At 39.4% G+C, this 24,801-nt stretch overlaps 1 protein-coding gene across 1 annotated transcript in view; it reads left to right on the top strand.

Annotated features, from left to right (window-relative positions):
- Window positions 1-24,801, top strand: part of EEFSEC (eukaryotic elongation factor, selenocysteine-tRNA specific) — a 176,980-nt gene that overhangs the window by 87,132 nt on the left and 65,047 nt on the right. The window contains exon 5 of the mRNA XM_065408075.1: window positions 13,901-14,542. Within this exon, the coding sequence (XP_065264147.1) occupies window positions 13,901-14,542 (642 nt within the window). The remainder of the gene's footprint in view (window positions 1-13,900; window positions 14,543-24,801) is intronic.

Genomic DNA, 24,801 nt, shown 5'->3' with positions numbered 1-24,801 from the left:
TTTTTCTTCCAAGCAAGTCAATACAGTTACACAGTCTGACATTGTTAGGTGAACCTTTATGATCTCATAGGCTACTGTAGGTTTTTGTGTGTTAGACCTCTCTCAGTAAAAGTGTGGGCACTGTTTACACAAATTCATAGCAGCTGTCACAGTTTAGCTGTGGTGCAGTTTGGTCAAGACCCCCTGAACTTTTTATTTTGGGCTAATCCAGTCTAGTGTGATCAGTGTATGCATCTCCAGCTTTTAGGTCCGTTAATTACGTGGCAAGTGTTGGGTCGGTTGGTGTCAGGCTGTAAAACACAAACACAGAAGAGACAGTAACTGGCGAAGTGAAGTGTTTATTGTTTGGTATATGAAAGCCATCATTTTAAACAGTTCCCTTCCTATCTTTAGAAGTCCCTGGGAGAACTCTAGTGGCTTTCTTTTTGTCTGTCATGTAAACCTGGCAGAATAAAAACGTTTCACAAAAATAATTCAGTTAAAAAATGTCTGGTTCAGCGTTGCTATATTTTCTAAAAGGGCCAACTGTACTAATAAGCTTTGTGCATGCGTATCTCCTTGTCCATCTGTTTATAGAGTAATTAAAATAAAAATCCTTATTGATGGGGCAATAACTACATACCATGGGTTGTTTAAGAGGACAGAAAACCTGTCTAGTTTTTTTTTCTAATCCTTTAGTGTAAAAAGAAATAGTTTTCTCCTGGGACTTTTCCATAGCTTCAGTCATTCTGACTCGTGTTTGTAATGACATTTTGAGAGAGTCTCAGTTTGGGGGATGCGGAACCAAAGCAAAAGGTCTTTGAGTCAGGGGAAGAAATCTTGGGAGTTTATGAATTTCCCCCTCTTTAGTTCTCTATCATCAATGGGAAAGGTAAAAATGTAGAATTATGTTCCAGCTTTCATACATTTTGGTGCCTCTATTTTAGTCTTCCAGTGACAGAAAGTGCTAGGGAGTTGTGAGTAGTTTGTTTCATCTCCTTTGAAGAAAAAGTTAAATTTATAATCCCAGATCAGACCTTTCCTATAACTCATGCAACTCATCCTGTTAACTGTTTTAATATATGGCACCACTATTTCATTAAACAACATCCAGGAATAATTAGTTCAGCAACGATGCCTCGGAACAAAAGCCCTTGATTTTGTTTAACTTTATAAGTTGGTCTCTTTTGATCTGCAAGAGCACATCTGGGGCCTTTAAGAAAGCAGAAAGAAAAATATTAAACGTTTACTAAGGCTGCTGTTGAGGGTTTTCAAAGCACAGTAACCCTTTGGTACCAGGATGTAACTCGCAGGCAAAAAAGTGTGAATTTGTTGTATTTCGTAAGACATCACATCCTGCCTTCCCATGGTAAATGCTGTTTTTGTTAGCAGATGAATATTACATTTTGGCTTTCAGCTATTTCCAGCTTCTTTATAGATTGCAGCTTATTATTTCTTCTTTACCCAGAATATGTTGCTTTCTTTTTCCCCCCATGTGCGTGCAATCATGCAAAATTACTACTGTAAGCCTGACTATTTTTTCCACCAGGTATGTGTGCGTTTGTAAATTGTTTTTGTTGCTATGTCAAACTTTGTTCCAGTACTTCTGTGCGCTTTCTACAGTTAAGTGTTTGCAGTGGTGGTAGGGGATAAATTCATTTGTTCTTTACTCCATGCTCCGCTGCCTAGATTTAAAAAATGGCTAATTTACACCATCTGCATTATATGATCTCCTAATCGTGAACATTACTGCTTACTCAGATGAAAAATTTACTTTCCAATCCAATTCTTCCAAGTTTGCCACTTGAAAAAAAAATCACTCAGAAGCAAAGAGCTATAAAGGAAGATTTTGTATACCAATTGTTTTTACTTCCATAAACTAACAGTATTTATTGCAGAAAGTATACATTTCCATAAATAGTTCTTGATGCCTTTTTCCAGTACTTTAAGTTAGCAAAGACCTAGCATTTGGTTTAGCTGGAATTAGCAGAAAGAACATAACAGATGTAACACTGTATAATTTGATATGTATCGATGTCCACCTGTGTGCATAGTAATGTATATTGTATTTGATGCTGCATCATACTATAATGCTGTGTAGTATTTATATTTTCAGTATTTTGTTAAATTGCATACAAATCGCCACTGATAAATGTTAACATTTGTCACAGCTACAGAAGCCAACCTGATTGCTCTGTAATTATTTAGAATTTTTTTCTTTTTATGTATATAAAGCTTTTAATAGCAAGTTTATTTTAAAGAAAGAATAGAGGAATTTGGCCCATGAAGAAGAAATGAGCACAAGAACCTTGACCTGTCAAAATAGAAGTGAAAAGACCTGAAAATATTATTTTTCATTATAGGTTTTATTTTTAAATGCAGCTTTATGTTCACTCTGTGTTTGTTTTTCCTTGGTGAGCCTTTAACTCCAAGGTTATGACCTAATAATGACCTCCTCACTCCACTCTCAATTGGTTCTGACCTACTCCATTAAGTAAAAAGAAATAACCTAACAGAAGGGTAACCAGATCACTGCTACCACACCAAGGAAACAGGCAGGCTTTGGGATGCTCTTCTTTAATCTCTCTATCCACACAGCCCTCATTTTAATTTGCAAAATTGAACCCAGATCGAGAGCAGTAAAGCCTGAATATGGTAAATATTCATGCCTCAGTGATCTAGAGTGGCTCCATTACATTTCAGAGATTGGGAGAATTACCTTTTGGATTATGTATATTCATGGGCTGATTTTTATTTGAGATATAATATTACTCACGTTGGGCTACATGTCACATATCCTACCTAAACCATCTTTTTTACAAAGCTTCAAATGTTGCTTACACATAAAAGTTTTACTTCTTTAGCTTGTAGTTTCTCCCTTTTGATTATTTTCAAAAACTGGTAGTAAACAAAAATCTCCTTTAAAGAGGAAGGAGGAAAAAATCCATGTTGAAGAGTTCTTCTTTATAAACCTTTCAACCCTGTGTTTGCTGTGATATATTCTTTTGTACATCACTTTGAAGTCTTCAGATGAAAGTCTTGTTTTTGTTCCAAAACTATATCCAGTTGAAAAAGAGGAATTCTGTTTATTTCATTCGAAGAACAAAATTCCACAGTCATTGTTTTCTACCCATCCATTCTGCATTGGCTTTGTGTTTTTTGGGGGGGACATTTTGAAATATGTGCTTGAAAACCAATTTTGATAAATCGAGGTTTAATTGGTATTAAATGTTAAGTTTATTTATAATACAGCTCTAATAAATACAGAGTACGAGGAACTCTCCATACTGATCACTGATTAAATACAATGGCTTTATATACATTACTTTAAAAAATACTAATCTCAGCTGCTTTTACTGACGTTGTAGATTATCAAAACAAAGCATTCTATTACAAAGAAATTATAGGTGGTGAAAGTAGCACTGCTTATAGTTAAGGTTGCCTGACATTTTCTATTATAAGACTCTGGGCTAAAATTTTCCGTGTTGGGTGTGTGCCTCAGAGTGAATTTTTTTCGCCTGAAATGGTTTGTCTGTTCGATAACAATTTAAGGGAAAATGTTTAATCCGTTTAAAAAAGCATTCTTACAATCATTTAGCTGAGAAAGTCTAGTGCTTCTAGTGCTTCTATGCTTTAGAACAGTGATGAGGAATTTGACAGATGGGGAGGATCTTACTGTCAGGAATGTGCCTTTTGCTGTCCCCATGAAAATCTGCCCAAATTTGGCCAACCCACAAGGTTCTGAAAAATCTCACTTCGCACGTGATCAGTAGAGCGTTAAAGTTTGAGAGAGAAATTCTCCAAAGATTCTGTCTGCACTGAGTATGCACCATTCCCTCCCAACTTCTATGTACTGATCAGACTGTGCACGCCCTGTCCCCACAGAGCAATGGAACAGGCTTCAACGTGGGTCTGCTAGACGTTGCTTTGTCACCAGGCACCAGAACTGAGAGCAGGGACACTTACTCTCCTATGTTCTCAGTGCTTCCAGGCAGCATGGAGAAGGAAGAGAAGGAAACAGAGGATATGAGGAAAAGAGAATGCAGGGGATGAGGAGGAACTGAGGAGGGAAGAGGGTACAGGAGCAGAATCTAGAAGATGGGGACATGGATAAGAGCAAGAGAGGGGTGAGAGGCAGGAGCGGTGGGAGAGGGCAGAAGCCAGGTTGAGCAGTAGAGGGGCAGGAGTCAGGTGGGGAGGATGCCAGCAGAAGCTGGGGAGGGGAAGATAGGAGCAGAACGGGGCAAGGGAAGAAGAGGCTGTAATCATTAAAATACGCTCACCTACAGAACTTGGAATGGAATCCATTATTCCTGAGTGTCAGCAGCTGTCTACCAAATAGTTGTGACATCCACTGGCAAAGTATTTGTTTCCATCCCTCTTTAGTGGCAGGTCCACATAGAAGATAACATCCTTCTACTACTAACAAATATCAGAGGGGTAGCTGTGTTAGTCTGAATCTGTAAAAAGCAACAGAGGGTCCTGTGGCACCTTTAAGACTAACAGAAGTATTGGGAGCATAAGCTTTCGTGGGTAAGAACCTCACTTCTGCAGATGCAAGTAATGGAAATTTCCAGAGGCAGGTATAAATCAGTATGGAGATAACGAGGTTAGTTCAATCAGGGAGGGTGAGGTGCTCTGCTAGCAGTTGAGGTGTGAACACCAAGGGAGGAGAAACTGCTTCTGTAGTTGGATAGCCATTCACAGTCTTTGTTTAATCCTGATCTGATGGTGTCAAATTTGCAAATGAACTGGAGCTCAGCAGCTTCTCTTTGGAGTCTGGTCCTGAAGTTTTTTTGCTGTAAGATGGCTACCTTTACATCTGCTATAGTGTGGCCAGGGAGGTTGAAGTGTTCTCCTACAGGTTTTTGTATATTGCCATTCCTGATATCTGACTTGTGTCCATTTATCCTCTTGCGTAGTGACTGTCCAGTTTGGCCAATATACATAGCAGAGGGGCATTGCTGGCACATGATGGCATATATAACATTGGTGGACGTGCAGGTGAATGAGCCGGTGATGTTGTAGCTGATCTGGTTAGGTCCTGTGATGGTGTTGCTGGTGTAGATATGTGGGCAGAGTTGGCATCGAGATTTGTTGCATGGGTTGGTTCCTGAGTTAGAGTTGTTATGGTGCGGTGCGTGGTTGCTGGTGAGAATATGCCTCAGGTTGGCGGGTTGTCTGTGGGCGAGGACTGGCCTGCCTCCCAAGGTCTGTGAAAGTGAGGGATCGTTGTCCAGGATGGGTTGTAGATCACTGATGATGCGTTGGAGAGGTTTAAGCTGAGGACTGTAGGTGATGGCCAGTGGAGTTCTGTTGGTTTCTTTTTTGGGCCTGTCTTGTAGCAGGAGGCTTCTGGGTACACGTCTGGCTCTGTTGATTTGTTTCTTTATTTCCTTGTGTGGGTATCGTAGTTTTGAGATCGCTTGGTGAAGATCTTGTAGGTGTTGGTCTCTGTCTGAGGGGTTGGAGCAGATGCGGTTGTACCTCATGTAATCCGATAGCTCCAGGAGCTGCTGCTGTTCTAGGCAGGGGTCTTTAGTGCCTGTTCCTTACTCCACCTCTGATTGGAGCCCAGGGCGTTAAATTGGTATCTTCTTTTTGTAGTTTTTAACTCTTATACATAGGAACTTTAGGTATGTTTATAACCCAATGATTTTTATCTGATGTATTAGTATTTATTATTTAATGTATCTTCTGTGGTTCCACCTGTGTTACAGGAGGGTTGGGTTGCTATATCTGTAGTATCAGTAAGATGCAGTCACAGGACTGGGAGGTAGCAGGATCCTGTGGTTCTTATCTAGAGAAGCTAAAAGCTATGACATATGGAACACTGATAACTTAATGAAAGTTGGATAAATAAAGGAAAAGAAGCTCTGACATATCAGGGGAAAAAGTCATTAGTGGATTTTTTTTTTATCCTGTTTCCTATTAGTCTCTAGTTAAACTGCTTTGAAAATCTTAGTGGGCTTTTCCTTTGGTCTTCAAATAACAGGTTCTTTTCTTATATTGAACACATTTGTTTATCTTAAGGGCTGAACAGTTTGGGTGCTTTTAATGTTTCTCTGCCTTGGGTTTTTTATTTATATGTTAATACATGGGTTTCTTCCAATCCCCTTTTTAACCCCCTTTATAAACCTCTACATAACGCTTTAGGAATGTTAATGGGATAATCTAAATTTAAAAAAATAATAAAAACCCTTTCTTTGTAAGGGATGTAAGATTTCAATACATGCTTGTTAATTTACAAAGTGAGAGATACAATCAGTCCCTCTGTGCCACCATTTAGAAACAAAATGTGAATGACCTTATGAGCTAAGTTTGTAGTAACAATTATAATGGTATCCAAGTTAACCATGTTTACAGATATTGTTTGCATGCAGCCAAAGCTAACTTTAAAGTTACACCCAATATTATTCCTTTTCTTCATGTTTCTACAGATCTAGAATTCCAGGGGAGACTATTAAAATAACTTTCCACTTATTGGACCTATTGAACTGTCCTTTCCCCCCCTACTTCTCTTCTCTCTGATTTTGTCATGAAGATCATAAGGCTGAAGTTGCTTAAAAACATATCATGCTTTTTGTAAAGGTTTAAAGTTGGGAATAGAAAAACAAATAAAATCCCAAACAAATTCCATTGATTTTTGCCAAAAATTGTCTGCAATTTATAATTCAAAGTTCTATTGCTCAGGACTTTCAAACCACTGGAGGCTGGATAAAATACTCCAAAATGTATGATGCAATCTCCTTTGTAGAAAGGTGGACTGGATGCTCTTTAGATCTTTTCCTTTCATAATTTCTGTGGTAATAAAGCCCAGCACAATATGTAAAAGTCTAGAGCTATATTATAATTTCTGGAGATCCCTTATGTAGGGAAACTGAATATATGTTAGGAAAACAAAATCCCAATCTTAAGTGCCTATCAGGTCCTTTTCCGTGTTTTCCAGGTTTGTATTTTAAGGGCCAGACAAAACAGAGAGATGAGATTTAGCCACTCACTGCAGTCCCTGAACAAAACAATGTTAGGGTATTTTTAAACTATGGAAGAATGTCTCTGTCAGTCCAGGTCAGAGTGAGATGCCACCTCTTGGCGGCAATGACTGGGGATCACCGCTTTAAGGTACACCTTAATGGCCAGATCAGTAGACCAAGAACTCTTAACTCGGGCATCCCTCAGGGCTTTGTCCTGGCCCCAGTACTTTTTAATCTATACACTGTGGATATACCAGCAATGGAGTCAAGGAAATTCATGTATGCGGATGATATTGTCCTAGCTGTTGAGCATACAAGCCTCCATACCATCAACTGTAACCTAACCTGAGATCTAGCACAATGGCTGATTATTTCCAATGTTGGAAACTTAGGCCTGATCCAAAAAAACCCCATGCTAACTGCTTTCCTTCTGAACAATAAAATGGCTAATACCAAACTTGATGTGCAGTTCTGTGGTGAGAGCATCAGCAACGAAGCTAATCCAAAGTATCTTGGCCTTGACCCTGGACTGCAGTTTGACCTTTCAACAACATCTCGAGAACACCTGCGATAAGGTCAGGTCTTGTGTCGCGCTTATTAGAAGATTGGCCGGAACATCATGGGGCTCCAGTCCATGGACCTTACGAATCACATCTTGCTTTCTTAATCATGTCAATGCAAATACGAGGATCGCACTGCACCATGGCCTGCAAAACCCACCAAAGACGAGATTAAAATCCGGCAACCCTCTATGGAACCGTATCAAGATCCTTACACCCAACTTTGATGCTGAGGCTCAATGAAGAGTCACATGGAACACTTTGACTGCTCAAAACAAACAGCTCGTTGTTGATCCTATTGAGGAACCACCGGGTTTTGGTTTATGTCGGAAAGACTGGTGCAGATTGAATCGCATTAGGACATCTCATGGGAGATGTGGACAAATCCTCTTTAAATGGAAAATGAGGCAAACACCTGTATGTGACTGTGGTCACCAGTGACAAACCATAGAGCACATCATATCTGAATGTCCCCTTCGTTCTTTTGCCGGCGGCTTGAAGGACATTCACCAGCTCACTGCTGCGGCAATGTGCTGGCTATCAAACTTAGATATAAATTTGTAGTTGTTGCTACCTACCCAAGCTATATGGAAGAAGAAGAGTGAGATGGAACAAAATACTTTATTGATATTTATGCTCTGCCCAGAATATCAATAAAGTACTCTGCTCTGTACTATTTGGAATCCCCTGCAAGATGCTTCTGATGATGAACTTGTAAGAGAGTTTTACAAAGACTGGAAAAAATATACAAAAAGTCCTAGTCAATGTCCTTTTAAATGCTTAGGTTTTTTTTTTAAAAGATGGGATATTTAAAATCTGAATGTTCATCATAAAACAATGAAGAAGATTCTAATGTATCGTGGCTTCAGTGCGTAAATTTGTGTAGTTATACGATTCTCTTTACAAGCTTCAATTGCTATTTTTGTGTCGAGGAACATAGGAAATGAAAGGAATAGAAGAATACCAGGTTAGCTCTTTTAAGTCCATTCTTTCTGTCCACTGCTGTAGAAGACCGTAAGCCTTCGAGCTGTGCTGCCACATGAGAGATTGAAGGACTTTTTCTTTCCAAGGTAGTATGAATTGGTAACATGAGGTGCCATTTTCAAATTCTGTTATGTGGACTCATTGCTCTGAACTTACATCTTCAAAAACCGTTTTGTTTTTTAACTGACAGTAACTGTATACATTGCTGCCCATCTTTCCCACCATTACTTGTCCTCGGCATTTGTAAATAGGATTGTGATGGGAACAAGAGGGAGATGGTGGGTAAGGGGAAAAGGAGGGTACAGATAGCAGCCAGGAATGATGGGGGATAGGTGAAAACTTATCAAGTGCTTGCATAGGTGAAGGATATAGAAGATAATTGCTAGGTCTTCTCCTGTTAGCCCAGCTAGATAGATAACATTGTATGGGGTGCTTGGCTGAAGGGATACTATGCACATGACTTGTGCACAAAAATGTTTGAAAGCAAAATAGTAGGTAGAGCTTAGCATGGGCTTTGATATCACTACTTACAGTGTTTCCAGCAGACAGCAGTTAGGGTCATTAGCCTTTTTAATGAAGGGGTTTCTCGCTTATATTTATACTCTCTGATCTCTCTTCCCTGTCACATCCTATGTGGTACAGTGAAACACACAGGCATAGATGTGACATTTGATTTGAAAAGGGCTGCAACACTGACTTTTCCTAGTCTGAAAAGGGCTGTTTCTTTTGTTTTTGATTAGAAGCCAGGCATCCAGTGCACCCAAACAATATTAATCTTCGTGCAGCTTGCAAATGGCCTTTCTGTGTATGAATATGACTCCAACCAAGGGTGAGAGCATACATAATTTAGGTGGTTCCCAATAGCTTGTGTCTGCTATATTTTTTTTCTGTTTTTGCTTTGTTTAAAAAGGAATAGTATCCTAATATTTTTTTTTCACTCATGACTGACCTATTTTAAGAGGGTTCTTACTTCCCAGCAGCTGACGATTTTGGCCAAACAAAATTAGGGCTGTAAGACTTACATCTTTTCCATTATTTTGGTCTGAGTTTCTACAGTTCCCCTTTTCCTCTATGTGAGTCATTCTTCCTTCTCCTCTGCAATGCCCCCAGCCCTCTTTACTCTACTCAGCACTTTCCAATAGAAGTAAACAATTAATAAGGACACCAGACAAGATTAGCTGCCAGTCGAAGGTTGAGATTGAAACCCTGCCTATGGAATGGGACTTAGAAGGATTGGGTTGCTCAGTTCACTTTAGTAACTGATGAGGCCTTGGGTTGATGGGGAATTGTTTTTATTTTCCTTTTGGTTTTGAAAAATCTCGTCACTGTTAGCATGGCCTGTTTATTCAACTGAAAAAAAATGTGACTTTTTTGTTGTTGTATGGAGCAGTATAGCTGACCCATAAGAATGATTGCTTCTGATAGTGGCTAGACAGATACTTTGTATAGATTTCAAGTGTAGGAATGGATTCTCGGTGTCACTGCACAGTCTGGAACGCTGTCTGGAAGATTTTTGCTCTTTGAGTAGTTTTATGGAAGTAGCTTTCACCTGTTGCACTCTTGCAATACAGACTGTTAGACACATTTGCAGAAGTGACCTCTCTTTTAGGCACTCAGCAACTGATTTGTGTGTACACAATCTGCACTTGTGCACCCAGAGCAGGCACCATAACTATGTCTATCTACTTGGTCTACTTTTGTGTTGCTAAGATTATAGTTTTGGAACATCCAGAAACTTAAGTGTGTGACATTAGGTAGCTGAAATAAAGAGGACACATTGAGGCAACTGAAGAATTCTCTCTCTCCATTTAAAAACAACATCTACAGATCCTAGTCGGGTGGGTTTCTTACTTTTGTACCATAGAAATAATATGGACCACTATACTGCTTAGGTGGGTATAGTACTGGTATTTTGCAGGGGTGGAATTATTATTTATTATATAACCAAGGTTGATACCCCATTGTGCTAGGTGCTGTACATACTCATAGACAGTCCCTGTCCCAAAGAACTTGAAATCAAAGTAGACAGGACAAAGAATGAAAAATGGAAATGGTATCCCTATTGTAGAGATGGGAGCTGAGGCAGAGATTCAAGCTCAATTTTCAAAGGAATGTATGGAATTTAGACACCTCTTCCATTAAAGTTAATGAAGATGACTTCACGAGACTACTTTGAACATCTCAGCCTTAGTGACTTGCCCAAACAAGGTCACACAGTAAGTATGTGACAGAGCTGGAAATAGAACCCAGATCTGCTGAGTCCCATCAGAGAAAAGACAGTGAGAATGGCAGGTGGAAGATGATGTAGCTTATTGATGGGCTTGCCACAGTTGAGCAGTAAACTAGGCACATAAATATGGCAGAGTATGATAGATGAGTGACAATAGTATTTATGCTGAGAATAGAAAAGTAGCATTTGGTACAAAGCAAGAAAATGCTGACATCTCTGTTGCAGCTCTACAGAGAGGAGGAGAACGGGGAGAAATGCAGGAATAGATCATGAGAATGGAGGTCTGTTGTACTGATTTTGGTCACCACATTAATTATACAATCCATTATATACGGAGGAAAGATAATCTACTTTTCAGAGCACAAACTTTGGAAGAGTCAAAATTTAGAGCTGTGTTCTGATATATTCGGTAGGTAACCCCCCTACAAAGGGTAAAATGACTGATAACTTTTAAGTACTCGGCGTTCTAAGGACAAAGAGTGGTATCTAAGAGAGAAATATTGTTTATTTTATTATACTGTATATGTGTTCCAGCATCTAAAACTGTGTCAAAACCATAGAGTTCCTTGCAAAGAATTAATTGATATTCCAGATCTGTTGTTGTCTGTCTGTGTAAGTGTGTGAGGCAGATACACACTGGGTTAATGCATAAACTGGAAAAATATATTCTTAAACAATGGTTTGGAGAACACAAAGAGTAGGCCAAAATAAAATCTTATTAAATTAAACTGGTTTGGCCTGATCAAGCCGAATCAAGACTGATCTTAAAAAGCTTATTTCATTCTTTTCTTCTGTTTGAGAACACTTTGAATTGAAATAACTGATACAACCATAAGTTTATTAATGTCTTATTAATTAACTTCAGATAGGGATTTTTTTTCTATTTACATTTTTTAAGCAGATATCGAGATGGTAAATAAACTGTATCTATAAATGGTGGGCACCATCATGAGCTCCCCAAGCTCAATAATATCAAGGAAATGAAGTATAACAGGTACCATGCCTAATTTGTAAATTATTGGACCAATATCACCAAGTTCACTTTAAATAAACACAAGTCTGTGCTGGATTATTTTGTGCAGGGTTTTCTTTCTTTCTTTCTTTCTTTCTTTCTTTCTACATTTGAATTTTCCTAAATTGTGGATTATTTGATATTTCAGACAGCTTTAGTGATCTCATAAATGATACTCTTGTTTACATGATCCACTAGTAATTTGGAGTTTGTGCTAAGTACTAGACATTAAATGAAATCCGCTGAACATCGTCTGAGTGTCCACTCCTGCCAGTCAATCTTAGAACCAGAAAAAAAATGCTACCTCTGAGACATAGGTGGCAGTGGTTCAATGGCTCGTTAGCAGTGAAGGACATCAGTAACGACTAACTAAAACATAAAGGTATATAGTGTCCTCTATCAATTTCAGGGAAAACCCTCAGTGAGTGGGATAGCCCCTTTGTGTGTGAATGTCAGTGAGTAAGATGGTGTTATCAGCTGAGTAAAGGGGAACACCTCCAGCTGTAGATGACTTGAAATATGTTTTTAATAAAACTAACTCCACCGTTTATTTCTCAGAAATGTTTCCAGGGATGTCTTCTTTAATGTGAGGACTAAAGCTGTAGACTCAAGAAAGTCTTAGCTGCAGCGTTTAATCTGGAACTTCCAGAACCTTTTTGCATTAAACTCTTGGAGTGCGCATCTTCATATATTTGTTGAAGAAACATTTATTTCCAAATATAGTCAAATCTTTGTCTCACTGCCTTCTTTTGTAGCTTTTCGATGTGGATTTGGGGAAAAATTGAACAATGTTAAAAATACTAAATATGATATTAATATGCATATGCATATACATGTCTATGTTAATATAAAAGTAAAATATACCATAATCAATTAGAGAGATAGTACTGTGTAGTGCTTGGTGCATGGGATTGAGTCAGAACAAGTGAATGGTTTTCCAAACTCTAATAAGGTCCATAGTAGCTTGTGTTCCATTTTGGATTCTGCCACTGGCCTGTCATGACCTTCGGCAAATCATGTAACCTCTCTGTGCCTCAGTTTCTCCAGCTGTCAAATGGATGTAATAATACTTCATACCAGCTGTGAAGAATGATGAACCTTTACTAAAGCAGTCACGCGCACACACACACACACAAACTTGGATAGAAGAGAATATGATTGCTGCTATTATTTATTTATTACATGTTTAAATCTGGTTAGAGAGTTTGGATGTGGATATACTATAATTAAGTTGAGAGTGATTCCAGTTAAACTTTGGAGGTTATTTAAAGGGGCCTGTCTTCAAGTGCTACTCATATGTGTTAATATAAGATTCTCATGCAAACTGCCTTACCTGCACAGGGTTCTAGAGCAGTCCATGTGCATGTTAGAATAAATGTTAATATTTAAAACTAGAGCTATGGCGTATTTTAATTGTTTTGCAGTTAGTCCAGTTGAATGTATATTTTTATTTCAAACTGATTTGGGGTTTTGTACACTCTTATGCATGAATGTGTGCATTAATATTTATTATTGGATAAATGCAGACAAATTGCCTGGCAGTGTGCTTTTATTGTTTGTATTGTTCTGGAACCGTCTAAGACCTCACTGTGTTCAACTCTGTGCAAATACATATTAAGAGAGGGCCCCTGCCCCCGAATAGCTTACAATCTGATTTAATATGATTCAGTAGATGAGTGTGAGAAACAAGAGGTGGGTAAGGGAAAAAGAGGGTAATGAAAATAAAATTATGTAGTTACATAGGTGGCTGTTACACATCTTGATGATATCTTAGAGTACCACTTTTTTATAATAAATAGAAAGATGAAAAATCAGCTATTCCATGACTTATGCATTACCAAATTTTCATTGGTTTGCTGATTTCTGGTAGCCATATCCGCAGTGTTGGCACACACATCAAGATAGTCCAAGCATTGATGACTTTACATTCTAGAAGATGAAAATAATTCTCTTTGGGAGAATCATATCAGGGTTCATTTTAGATAATTTTGTGAATATATTCTTAATCTGATTGCTTTCCATTTTAAAAATTTCAGTCTCTTCTGGACGATGTGAATCTTTAGCAGAGAGCCAGGGCTTGATACACTGTGATTTGGCGCTCATTCCATGCAGGTAAATATAAATACAGTTAATTTTCTTATTTTTGTTTCTTCCTAAACAGGTGACAAAGAAAGTCAAGTCTATGCAGATGTTCCATACTCCTGTAACGTATGCCATGCAGGGTGACAGAGTAGGCGTCTGTGTGACCCAGTTTGATCCCAAGCTGCTAGAACGAGGTCTAATCTGTACTCCAGAATCTCTCCAGACCATACATGCTGCTGTCATCTCCTTGAAGAAAATCCAGTATTTCCGTGGTGCTCTTCAGACCAAAGCCAAGTTTCACATCACAGTTGGTCATGAAACAGTCATGGGAAGAGTGATGTTTTTCAGCCCAGCCCCTGCTGACTTCAGCAAAGAACCCCTGGAGAATGCTTTTGATTTTGAAAAGGAATATCTTTATCAAGAGGAATACTTATCCAAGGGCTCAAAATCTTCAGAGGAAAACAAGGAAAATGACCAAACAGGAGAAGGGCAGCTTCCGAGGCAACAATGGGCTTTACTGGAGTTTGAAAAACCTGTCACTTGTCCTAAATTTTGCCTTGTGATTGGCTCCAAGCTGGATACTGATATTCATGCAAACACCTGCAGGTTGGCGTTCCATGGGGTATTGCTTCAAGGGATGGAAGACAAGAACTATGTTGAGACTTTTCTTCCAAAGCTGAAAGTGTATAAATTGAAGCATAAGGAAGGACAAGTGGAGAGGGTAAGCTATATTTCTTAGTACTTTATGCAGCCAAAATAAAATTAGTCTGTGTTGTGATCTGGATCCCAAGTATACCACGGTGCTATGGAATTTTCCACCAAATTATGCCCCATAATTCCTGTTTCCGTTTTTTAAAAATTTAGTTTTGTAGGCCTTTTGTTTGCAAAGAAAACCTGTGAAAGATTGTACGTAGCTGATCCAGTATTTCCTGTCTGAGCTTGAGGTCATTCAGAAACCATCGCTTTTGAGAAGGGTGTGAACAGCACCATCCCTTTGGGGAGGGATGTAAGTTAGAAATTTAATGGTCTCAATTTCATTGTCAACATCAACTGTTTCACAATTTATCATTTTAACAATTTAGCTGGTGTGTTTGTCCGCAAACTCAAACGGCCTCCCATACTTTCTCAGGAGCCCCAACTCTCCTCTGCCCAGCTGCCAAAACCTCTGCTTCCTCTGGCATGTACAGTACAGTTATTCTATAGTTTCAGTCCAAAATTGTGCAGTACATTGAATATTAAAAATGTAGAGGCAGCGTAAAATAAATAGTAATTAATATCGGGTTAAAGAACACTATTGATTGAGTTATTAATTTTTATATTCAATTAAATAAAAACCTCAGTGATAAAAATTTATCTCAGCATACAGAGTCTCCTGTTGTCTGCACTGGAGTGCTACAATATACAGAAACACTGCCACAGGACTTAGATCAAGCCTGTCACTGAGTACATGGGGCCTTGAATATTATATATTATGCACATGTCACACACACCATATGGTAAGCCATGTCACAGTGCATATACAACCCATCATTAAAGAATACATGGGACTTTTTGCAAGAGTCAAGAAATTTGTCCTGACTAAGATTTAATTTGGGTCATTACATTGTGACTATTTTTACAAGCCCTTCGGTTTCCAGTATGTTGTTTTTCTTCACTTTTTGTATTAAACTATTGTTGTATTGCTTTGGTGGTCTACCTCAGTTGTGGCTGCATTTCAGTAATGGGTGGATAACCATTTGTGTGTAGTGCCTGTAAGACACTTTGGAATTCTTTGTAGTGAAAGGAGCTCTAGAAATGTAATTATATACATTTTTAATCCTTTACCCTTTTATTAACAATGTTAATTTAAATGTTAACCGGTAGTGTTTACATGATGCTTTGAAAATGTAAAATGTGATATAATTGCTAAGCATTATTATATTGTTAACTTCTACTATAGCAGAGAATTGTTAATTTTTATTCTCGTAATACAAAAACCTGATCATTCTAACAAAACAATCTGCGCAGTCTCAGCCCCGTTTCTTAGCACACTGCTATAGTGAGATGCTGTACATTTCCATATTTTTATATGAAGAACTAAACACTTATGAAAATAGATGTCACAGTACATTTTGTGGTACAGAATTTTTGATTTTTTTTTTGTTTATTTACTTTGTAATCTGCAACAGGTGCATATTTAATGAGGTTCTTCTCTAAAGCACTAACTATTAATTACATCCAGACAAGCAATTAGTTGTTACTCATCTGTAATTCTCTCCTCCTCCTTTCTCTCTGAGGGCTAGTCTACAGTACCGTGCTACAGCTGCACCGATGCAGCCATGCCGCTGTAGTGCGTCTGGTGAAGACGTGTTATGCCAGCTGGAGATTGCTCTCCCGTAGGCATAATTACTCCAACTCAACCAAGAGGCAGAAGCTATGCTCTCCCACCGATTTAGCGCTGGTGTGGACGGCGCTTAGGTCGATGTAATTTGCATCACTTGGGGGTTGGCTTTTTCACACCCCTGAGTGACGTAAGCTTACATCAGCTTAAGCGGTAGTGTAGACAAGCCCTGAGACATCAAATATCTCTGTAAAAGTAAGTATTTTGTAGTATTTTCCTTGCTGTAGCTGCTGCTTTCCAGGGACACTTTGCTTCTCCCCCATGCTTTCGCTGCTAAATCTGGAGGTCAAGATTTTCAAAAACGACTAGTGATTTTTTGGTTGCCTCAGTTTTTGGGTGCCCAACTTGATATTCCTCGAAGAAGTGTAGGTTTCAGAGAATATAGTTTTCAGCACTTTCTGAAAATCAGGTCCTTTTTGAGCCATCTCAAGTTGGGAACCCCAAATCACTAGTCACTATTCAAAATCTTGACCTGGAGGTTTATGTGCATTTCATTCCTCTCAAATAGCTAATTTTCCATGGCAGTCCCAAACTAGAGCACCCTACCTTCCCAACTTTGGGGAAATTTGGATTTGATATATCATGTTTCTGTCTCATCTGTACATTTTAATACCAGTTTTTCTGTTCTGTCTTGTTCCATTTATACTCTATTGACGCTCTGGCACCTTTTCTCAACTCTAAAAATTACTTCCTTCACCTCTGCTAGAACTTTCAATGTATGCAAAGCTCCTACTGCTGGTAGCATTGGTAACTGCCAGAGAAACCTGGCTTGTCTGTGACTTTTCTGCTTGAATGTGGAAATTAGCAAGACTAATGAGAACAAGAGTTGGTGCAAACTAGGGGGGCCCATACTGTGTTGTTGTTTTTAAACTGAAATAATCTGGATTCAGATTAACTTTCTTTACTCAGTATTATTATTATTTCCCTTACATTACAGAGGGAATCGTGAGTACTTTGGTAAATAGTTTGAACTATTATGTAATATTCACAGAAGCTACAATGAATATCTGTGGTACGCTTTGACTAACTGGTATCTTGCAATTTTTAGTGCTGGTCATACAATTTTTATGAATAATTTTATTGAATTTTGTCCATCATTTGTAAAATTATTACCATATAGTCCACTATCTGGCCAGCTCTGTAAATAATTGAATAATATGAATCAAATTATTCATTTTTTCTCTTGCCTGGCAAATAACAGACAAGCGACTACTTTTTAAAAATTATTTGACCAGCGTAGTAATTCCTGAAACTGATATCCTTAGTCAATTGTAGCAGATATCCCTGTAACTTTTAAAACAGCACTACTGTGGGCTAGGATGGGTGGCAGATGTCTTACCTTTTTCCAGTCATGGAAATGTCACCAAAGCTGTAGAAAATGGGGGCATTAATCACTCTCTTTACTAACACCAATTGGTTCTACAAGTGAGGATCTACTGTAAAATCATCAACTCGTCATCTGTGTTAGGCCTGTATATACTAAATGGCATATAGATAAAAAATTCATTCTGATCCTGGTTACTGTGGAACAGTGTTTCATTCAGAGTTAGTATTTTCCCCCAGTATATGCCAAAAAGATATGACAGAGCATGTTACTATAGTATAGGCTTAGTGTAAAGATAGAGGAGTACATCAGGCCTTTGGAGGGTTGATGGGAAGAGGACGGTGCCAATTATCATGGGTCTGCTGGGGAGGTACTTACGGCTTCATATTGAGGGAATAGAATGAAAGGGTTTGGTGAGTGGAGAGCCGCAGGAACCAATTGGTGGTGCAGTGTCTTTTTTTTTTTTTTTTTTTTTTTTTTAAGTATACAAAGTCTCTAGTTAATAGAAATTCTGAATCAGTTGGTCCCACCCTGCTGCTGATGGATAGCTAGAGATTAGGATCATTGAATTTAGGGTGTCTATTCTTGGCATTGATGCAGGAAAATCTCATTCTCTCTGCTAAAGCAAGGAAGTTGGTGGCCCCCCTCCTCGCCTTCTCTGGGGAGGCACAAAAATAATAATTTTACCTTTATGGGAAGTTAACTTTCCCTCCTGAGAATACTCTTCGGGAAAATTGGCTTCATAACTTCCGGAAGGGCTGGGAATGAGAGAGGAAGGCTGGGGTATGTAGTGTTTGGCTTTCCAGTTTCAGTGGGGGGAAACCGATTCCTGTAACCACTGGAATTCAGTGGTATCCACTTGTAAAATGTTGTACTCATTTAATCTAATGTGGATGCTCCCTAGCCCCCTGCTTGCTGTTGGAATTAAAATAAATTCTCCAACAGTTTAATGACCAGTTAACCCAGGAGAAATCAGGTATTTATGCTTTTGCTCTTTTTTTTTCTACTCTGATTAATTTCAGAGCACTTATGAAATAGTAAGACTGTAAATTAATTAAGTCTCCAGCATCCTCAAACTCATTTTTAATGAATGATACAGTGGCACTTCCTCATAGCTTTTAAGCTATCTGACAGCAGAGGAGAGGCATTCTGGCCACTTCAAAAAGGATGAAATCATCAAATGAGAGAACACTGTTAAAACAAAACAAAAAACCCCACCCAACCCCTCCCCCCACCCCCCAAGTGCTCCTTTGAATTAGCTTATGCACTGTTTCTTTAAATCCCTGCATAATGTTACTGGCTCTGCTGAACAGCTTCAGGGTTGTGAATATTGCATACGAATCTAGGTATTGAATGCTCTTGTTCTGCTCAGTGTACTGGTTACATTATCTATCATTTGGTATCATGTCAATTTAATGCCACAAGCAGGAGGAACATAGCAAGTACATTGGAGCTCTGGAAGTGAAAGGGTTAAAGACTTTCTACTGTGATCAGTGAGTGAACTCGAAACGTTACATGTCTGAAATGTGTCCTCAACTATTCTTTCTCCCACTCTTGGTAATTTATATACTTATAGGGTCTGTACTGCACTCACCACAGTAATATCTTATAGCTAGTTCAGAGGAATATTTTGGTAACTTCTTTTTCTAAAAGGCCACCTCCTGTCTGAGTCAGTCAGTGGTGTTTTGATGTTCAGCTGCATGGGCGATGGGTGTCCGAGAGACTTGTGGCCATAGTGGAGAATTTTCAGTTAATCAGCATTGAGATAATGGCCTCTCCCAGACCTTTTCTACACCAGAAAATCGCACCATGTTAACTTTATGGTGTGGTTTTAATCTGATTTGCTTAAATTGGTGCAAAAGGGCATGTGGACACTCTTATTTTGGTTTAAACCAGGTTTTTTCGGCTTAATTTAAATTGATTAGAAATCTGTTTAATATAAACCAAACTAAACTACTCTTAAACTGAAATAAGTGTGTCTAGACTTGAGGTTGGTTGTACTTGTTGAACTTAATCAGTTTAAAACATTATTTAAATTTATCGGTGCAACTTTCTCACGTAGATAAGGCCTAAGAGACAGGAGAAATGCTGTGAAAAGATGTCTTGTTCAGTTTCTATGATCGGTGTCTTTTTCTGCAGGACTACATATAAGGAGGGACAATGACCCTTTTGCTGGAGGATCTACTGTTGCTATACATGTAAAGCTGTCCGACTGTTCTTTCAGACAAAGGCATCTTTAGCAGGCAAAAGAGCTGGGTTGGCAACAACAAAGTGAATTATACAAACAAAAAGGTAGGAGCAGGAGCTGAAAATCTTGCCACAGTTATTGCCAGGGTCATTTGGTATGAAGAAAGATGCAGGAACCTGTAATGAAACAACAGGGAATGAAACCATGGCTTTAGTGCTAGCTCGGGGAGAGATTGGATTCCTTATTTTCGTAAGTCTGTGATGACCAGTGCCTAATGGAATATTTGGATGAACATGAATTTACTATACTGGATCAGACAATTCGTCCATCAAGTCTGATATATTTGAGGCATCAAGATGGGCAGTGACTGTCACCAATTATCTGATACTTCAGATGACATCCCCTCTCCTAATGCCAGCTGTGCAGGTCATGGTGTGAGGAAACTGGCATTCATTTTTGCAACCTTCCTGTGAGGTAGGAAAGTAGTAATCCCATTTCACAAATGTGGAAACTGAAGGATAGAGAGGTAATTTGCTCAGTCTCCCACAGTGACAGTGATAGAGCCAAGCCCCGAGTCCAACAGACTTCCCATTCAGTCATATAACTGCTAGTCATACTTGCTATAATTTTGTCCGTTTTGTCCATGGCATCTGCTTGCTGTAATATCGCTCACTTGGAGAGACTGGCAAACTGTACAGAGTCCCAATACCGGAATACCTTTCTACTGGGATTTCTCTCCCCCCTTCCCCCAAATGTCATTCTAGCCAATTCCAATTTGATGCACAAAACAGTTAGCCCTTGAGATAAAACTCTCACATTCTTTGCTTTACGGGTTTCCATGGACATAGGTGCTCATTGCAATGAGTTTTGAGTGAAAGGTGAACTGTAGAAGCAAGTTATGATTTCCTGCATGACTCAGATATGCTGTCTGTTCTGAAAATGTTTGCACAAACAGGATTTATCCTGTGGTGGTGGTTGCTGGGTCCATTGTGGAGGACGCTCATAAATCAGTAACTCAGTGGAAGAAACAAAAGGGGAAAACTCTCCACCTTGTTTGCAAAACACAAGCTGCACCTCTTGCTATTTCAGACTTGTTTAGCGAAAATAAATTTCGTCTTGATTATTTCTTTCTGTTTTAGACTTGGTTCATTTGGTGGTAAGCATTGAGTGGCACTTGCTTCCTGCAGCCTTTTATGTAACATTATAGTCCTGGAAGATTCCAATTTTATTCACTATGTGTGCTGCTCCTGAGTTTGGCTGGTTGCTGGCTGGCTAATGCTTTGTACTTTCATATTGCTGGGGGCTTGAGGGGATCATGTAGGTAATATGCTCAGTCCATGCTCAGTCCCTAGTAGTAGGAGAAAGCAGCACCTTTTTTTGAGGGGGTGGAGGGTTGTGTTGGTTTTTTATTTTTTATTTTTTTGGAGGTTTGAGCTTTGTTGACATGATTTGAAACAGTCCCCAGCCAGAAAAAATATGATCTTTGAGGAGAAGATGAAGGAATTCTTAGGACTTCATCAGAAATGCAGTGCACTTCGTTGGGCTCTGGATGGAGCAGGAAACAACGATTTTTAACTTCTTCTCTCCCCACAATGGTACAGCAGCAAACTGCTGCTGTGCCAGCACCCATACAATGGGGTCTCACTCCCTGAATAGACATGTCCTCAAAATGACATTTGGATCCCTGGAAGGCTTCTGTGTGCATCCCTTATTTAACAGCTCCTGAGGGCCTTTCTAAAGAGGTGTGGTGCTCAGATAACATGGTGATTGATAGGATCCAGTGCAAAGTCTTAAGAAGCACAGAAGATAGAAATGGGGAAATATTATAATTTATTGTTAATTTGTTGAATAGCAATAGTGTACACAATATAGAAAGGGATAGTTCCTTCAGTAAGAAGTCTATTCTTGACCAGGTATTTTGAAAAGCAAAGATCATGCATATGGCAGTTTGTGCTTTCTGATTGAAACTTGATTCATGTGTATTAATTTTCATACAAACTGCCCCATGTAAGTGTTTACATTTTTAAATTGATAAAAATAGCAACATTTAATTGACAGTGGATGTTTCAAATGTTACAGCATTTAAGCCACATGCTTCAGCAGGGAGCCTGTTGGAAATATGAAGAACTGGACGTGAGCAAAGGAAAATGAATTTACCCACGAATGACAGGGTGACATCCAGTGTTGCCTACCCAGCCCTGATGCCCAGCATGCTGAAGTACTTGACTTAGTTTGAAGGCACCATTAGTCAGTATGGAAAGAAAGTAGCTGAGCTGTCTGGAATGAATGGACAATCATGAGAGAACAGCTTGACACAGCACCATTTTCTGCATTGGGCATACAGAGTGTTTCCCACAGCAATGTTGTTCCCACAGCAGTGTTGTTCCCATAATTATCTTTTGCAGGGAAGCGATTCAAGGGAGTGGTGCTCCCAAGAATCATGGGAAATATGCTTTGGAGGTGTCCTCTGAATATTCCCACATCTTACTTATTCCTAATTAAGGATTTTTATGGTCTTATTAAGGCTAATGTCCAGGATGCTATATTCCTTTTGGAGATCAACTAGAATACAGTTGAGCGATAGATTCAAATGGGGGCATCAGTCTGGTAGTGATACTCTTTGGAGAATAAATCCAGATGACTAATATGGCATGAAGATGGGGTATACACAGAGTAAGTAATGAGAACAAACCATATGGTGATGCACAAGCGCAGCAGAGACCTGAGCTGTCTGCAGAACCTTCTGTGACTCTTGCTGGGAGAACTGGTAGACGTCACTCCATCTACTGTAAACATGCAGACGCCACAATTAATGTTTCACCTGCTTTGAAGTCTGAACATGGAGTTGTTTGGTTCTGCTTGGCTGCTGATGGTATGCTAAATACAGTAATAACACAGAGATGAAGGCAATCAGGTGAATAAAAAATGCATAGTGCATTCAGTGGTAAAAATGCACAGTGAAATATAAATATAAAAGATGTTTTTATTTGTCGGCTCTTTTTCTGTTTTTGAGCAAGAGGAGTTTTGTGAAGGTTGGGCGAGTGGGGGTAATAAACTTCTAAATTGAAAAGACGTCTTTGTTAAATAATGCCAGAGAGGAAAATGGTGGTGATGATTATTGATAAAGGGGAAGAATGATGTTTTACAATATATGGATTAACACAGCCTTAGTAAATTTTTGAGAGAAATTTACCATCAGAGGCACAAAATCAACTCACTGGCTCTTATGAAAAAACTGATAATTTACTCACGCAACAAAAATTACTTGCTCCATATGACTGGGCAGTAGAATCTTACAAGGTTTGCGTAGCACCTATGGTTATTTTTTATAAGAAATTTAAAATACAGACATGTTTTGGGGTCTTACAAGGGTATAGACAGCTGCACTTGAGTTTTGAGGTTGTGTCAGAGTTGCATGTGGGGCTGAATTAATTTGAGAGTAAAGCATTTGATAAGGCATTTTATTCATTGAATACAAAAGCATATTACAAAAACATTATTTAGGTTGCAAATTAAAGCCCTTGAAAGTTAGGAAATGCCAGAATTACAGTGGCCCATGAAATCTTAAATGTCCATGCAACCTTGGGCTTCCATCCTGTGCGCTTAATAAGACAGGCAACCTGTGGAGAAAATAGTATGTGATCATGTAATTAAAGAATGTATCATAGGGCATATCCAGCAGGAGGTTAAAATTAAGGTTGAATGGACATCTGACATTTCTTAACTTTTGAGTGTCAGATTTGCAACCTAAATAACATACTTTTAACATTTTTAAATGTTCTGTGTGTATAAAATGAGCATAGAATCCATAGCTGTATGAAACATTATTAATTTAAATCTTTGTGTTAGAGAATCCTATTGTCTAAGATTACTGATGTGGTCAGTGGTACCTGTATGTATGGTAGTTAATATTCAGTGGCTCTAAATGATGCAGAGAGGCCAGAGAAGTTTTAGGAATAACTATAAAATGTTTTAAAAGCATCCTGTATGTAGAAATATCTTTCTAGAACAGCATGTGACGTGCTGTACAAACAAACCCATCCCTCAGTGCGGCAGTGCTAGGGGCTGATGGAAATTGACCTGGATAGTGCCCTCTTCTTGCCTTGGAAACAGAGATTGTCACCTCATGTTCCCTTTCTCAACTAACTGACCCAGAAAGCATGTGAAAAGTTGCCAATGTCAGTGCAGAAATCAGGTTTCTTTTATGATGACAATAAGCTGCCAGCCCACCCACTGAGACAGTTAACGGGGGCTGCTGTTGGGGGTAGCCTTGGCTATGACAGGGAGCCCTTCCGAGCCAGCTTGGTCTCGACACTGGGGCAAGGAACTGCACGTACCGTTATCTCAGTCTGATCCCATCCCCTCACCACCCCTGGGGACTGCTATTGGTGAGGCCCCATTTATGATGGCGGGGTGTCTTCCCAGCCAGCTCAGCCTTAGGGCCGGGAGCATACCTTTAAACCTTTTGTGGGAGATTTTTGGTAATCTTGTCCATCTGCTGCTCACCCGTGGCTCTTACACATCTCTCTTCTGCATCAAGGCATCTCTTCTCTTCCTCCTCCCTCCACCCCATTTACCTTTCCTGGTTATCCTCATCCCTCTGCATTTCCCACCACCTCTGCCTACTCCTCTTCTTTTCTTCTTCCCAATCTCCCCCCACCCTCCAGCACAAATCTAGGTCCCTCATCCACATTCCCCTTAATTCTGGTGATATTTGCCCCACCCTGGCCTTCTTTCTATTTCCTGCCTTCTCCTCCTCTTACACCTGTCCCTGCCACTACCCCGGTGTACCACCACCCATCCCTTTCCCTCCCAGTGGCCATACTGGGATCCGTGAGCAGTCCACAGGCCCCACATTTCTTGGGCATCGAGTACCTCCCATAGGGGATCCACTAGACATTCCCTTACGACTTTGGTGTCCAGGGCCGCAGAACCAGAGGAAGACACTTTCAAGGAGCAGGAGGCCAGACTAGAGATGCAAACTACCCCACCAGCAAACTTCTCCTCCTTCTCACCAGACAAAGTGGTGGTGTCCCCTCCTCCATCACTGGATAATGACTTTAAGCTATCCCAAGACCTCAGTAAGAG

The sequence above is a fragment of the Emys orbicularis genome, chromosome 7 (assembly GCF_028017835.1).
Source record: "Emys orbicularis isolate rEmyOrb1 chromosome 7, rEmyOrb1.hap1, whole genome shotgun sequence".
NCBI lineage: Eukaryota > Metazoa > Chordata > Testudines > Emydidae > Emys > Emys orbicularis.
Note: the sequence above shows the minus strand (reverse complement) of the source record. Positions and strands in the feature narration are given on the sequence as shown.